General features: G+C 35.4%; 1 protein-coding gene across 1 annotated transcript; it reads right to left on the bottom strand.

Annotated features, from left to right (window-relative positions):
- Window positions 1-877: 877 nt before the first annotated feature.
- On the bottom strand, window positions 878-1,852 carry LOC103551536 (olfactory receptor 6C6-like). The gene has a single exon (XM_008521051.2). It carries the CDS (start codon window positions 1,850-1,852, stop codon window positions 878-880), a length of 975 nt encoding a protein of 324 aa, XP_008519273.2.
- Between the last annotated feature and the right edge of the window lie 454 nt (window positions 1,853-2,306).

Below are 2,306 nucleotides of genomic sequence, written 5' to 3'. Positions count from 1 at the left end.
AAATAAAACTCAGATATGAACCACCTGCCTCAGAATCACCTACAGTCTATGTTTTTAGACTGTACTCCAGGTAAAATGAAAATATACTTTAGAGATGAGAACATGGAACTTGTATTTAAATAAGCTAACCAGGTGGGTAAGTCTTATTCACTCTAAATTTTCAGGTCTATAGAACTTCCAGATAAAGTCCTAGTATGTTTTAGGACAAACAAACCTTTTTATGATTTGAAGCCTCCATTTTTTCTTGCCTTGTTGAATTTTATCTCAACTGAAGCAACCTTTTCCCCCAAAGGCAGCTAGCTTTTATTGAGAGTTCATTCTCAGCCAGATACAGATCTAGAATCACTTTATATACACTATCTCCTTTCATTATCAAAATAACCTTATAAAAATGAATTATTATTATTACATTTATTTTATAACTGGAGAAATTTAGCAGCAAAGAATTTGAGAAGCTTGAACAGGCTCACACGTTTTTCTGGATTAAAACCTTGGTCAACTGGCTCAAAATTCTGCACTCTTAGTGATCAGGCTTATGATAACAGCACGTGACATTTGAAGTCCTTCTTAGAGCCCCAGTGGTAGTGCATGCTGAAATATTTATATCTTTAAAATTCTCTTATGATTAATATGTGATTAAAATAGTTATTTTACAAGGAGAAGGTCAGCATCATGTCTTGCAGAGTAAATGAAATTTAGCATTTGTGTTGATAACTAGAAGAGAAGACTCTTCCTATGGCACAGAAAGGAATGCTAATCATAAAGAGAAGCAGGAAGGAAAAGGGGCATTGTGCTGAAAGGTTTAGTTAAAATGTTAGGAGAAGGTTAATTAATTGACGTACAGATTAAGTAAACTTAAAGCATAAGTAAACATTTTTTACCTTTTCTCAAAGATTTTAACATTAAATTTTTTCCTCATTTTCTGGAAAAAAAAAATCTTTTGGAGAGTATCTTTGAAGGCTTGTTTCACTTGCTGGTTCCTTAGACTATAAATGAAAGGATTTAACAAAGGGGCAACTGAGGTGTAGATAACAGCTACACCTTTGGTTAAAGTCACCCTTTCCTTTGCTGCTGGCTTCATGTGAATAAAGATACAGCTCCCATAAGTAAGGGAGACTACGATCATATGAGAAGAACACGTGGAAAAAGCCTTTGTTCTTTTCTGAGCAGAGGAGATTTTTAGAATGGTCTTGATAATATACATGTAGGAAAAAACTACTAAGAGCAACGTGACCATGAGCGTTCCACCAGCTAAGACAAATGAAACCAATTCGAGGAAACGCGTGTCTGTGCAAGAAATCTGCAGCACAGGCGAAGTGTCACATATGAAATGATCAATTACTTTGGAAGCACAGAATTCCAGTTTCAGTCCCAAGACCAAGGGTGGAAAGGTAATCAGAAAGCCGGCTGTCCATGAACTGAGCACAAGCCGGTAGCACATTTTGTTGCTCATAATGATGGGGTAATGTAAGGGTTTGCAGATTGCTACATAACGGTCAAAAGACATGGCAACCAGTAGGTAATACTCTGTAACTGCTATGAAGAGGGAAAAGAATAACTGAGATACACAACCATTGTAGGAAATGATTTTGTTTTTAGTCACGATGGTGACCAAGAATCTGGGAATACAGATAGTTGTCAATAAAACTTCTAAGAAGGAGAAATTTCGGAGGAAAAAATACATGGGAGTCTTGAGGCAGGGATTCAGCAAGGTAAGGAGGATGATGGATAAATTCCCCATCATACTCAACATGTAGTTTAGAAAGAGAAATATAAAAATCACCATTTGCAATTGCGGGTCATCAGTCAGCCCCAGGAGAATGAATTCTATTTCTCCTGACTGGTTCTTCATTTCAGATTTGAGTTCTATTAAATAGACATAGGAAAACAACTCCAAAAGGGGAAAGAACTGAATTTTTTAAAAGCTACAGACAAAAAAGTTTCAGAAAAGTAAACAAGTTCAAAAGGTTGATCCAATTTGACAAGAAAGATGATATCTAACATTACAGCATAGATCAACCTAAGCACCCTCCAACTGACTGTTCCATAAGCCACGGTGATCTTTACAACACTACTAAATTCTTTCTTTTTCCCCATTTGACCTTGAAAGATAATTTAAATTTTATCTGATCATTTCCAATGAGCTGAATCTCTTTAACTGTTCTAAAGAGAGACAACATACCTATTACTTGAAATGTATTTTCAATGTATATTGCATATATTATTGAAAAAATTCTTGTAACATCTAGACAAGTATACCAGTGTCAGTTTGCAGTGTTTATGCAAAACTTCTTAGCTCATCAAAA

The sequence above is a fragment of the Equus przewalskii genome, chromosome 5, assembly GCF_037783145.1.
Source record: "Equus przewalskii isolate Varuska chromosome 5, EquPr2, whole genome shotgun sequence".
NCBI lineage: Eukaryota > Metazoa > Chordata > Mammalia > Perissodactyla > Equidae > Equus > Equus przewalskii.
This window is presented reverse-complemented; position numbering and strand designations above follow the sequence as displayed.

What these genes read in the sequence shown, in the direction of transcription:
- LOC103551536 (XM_008521051.2), bottom strand. Translation starts at nt 1,852, where the DNA reads ATGAAGAACCAGTCAGGAGAAATAGAATTCATTCTCCTGGGGCTGACT.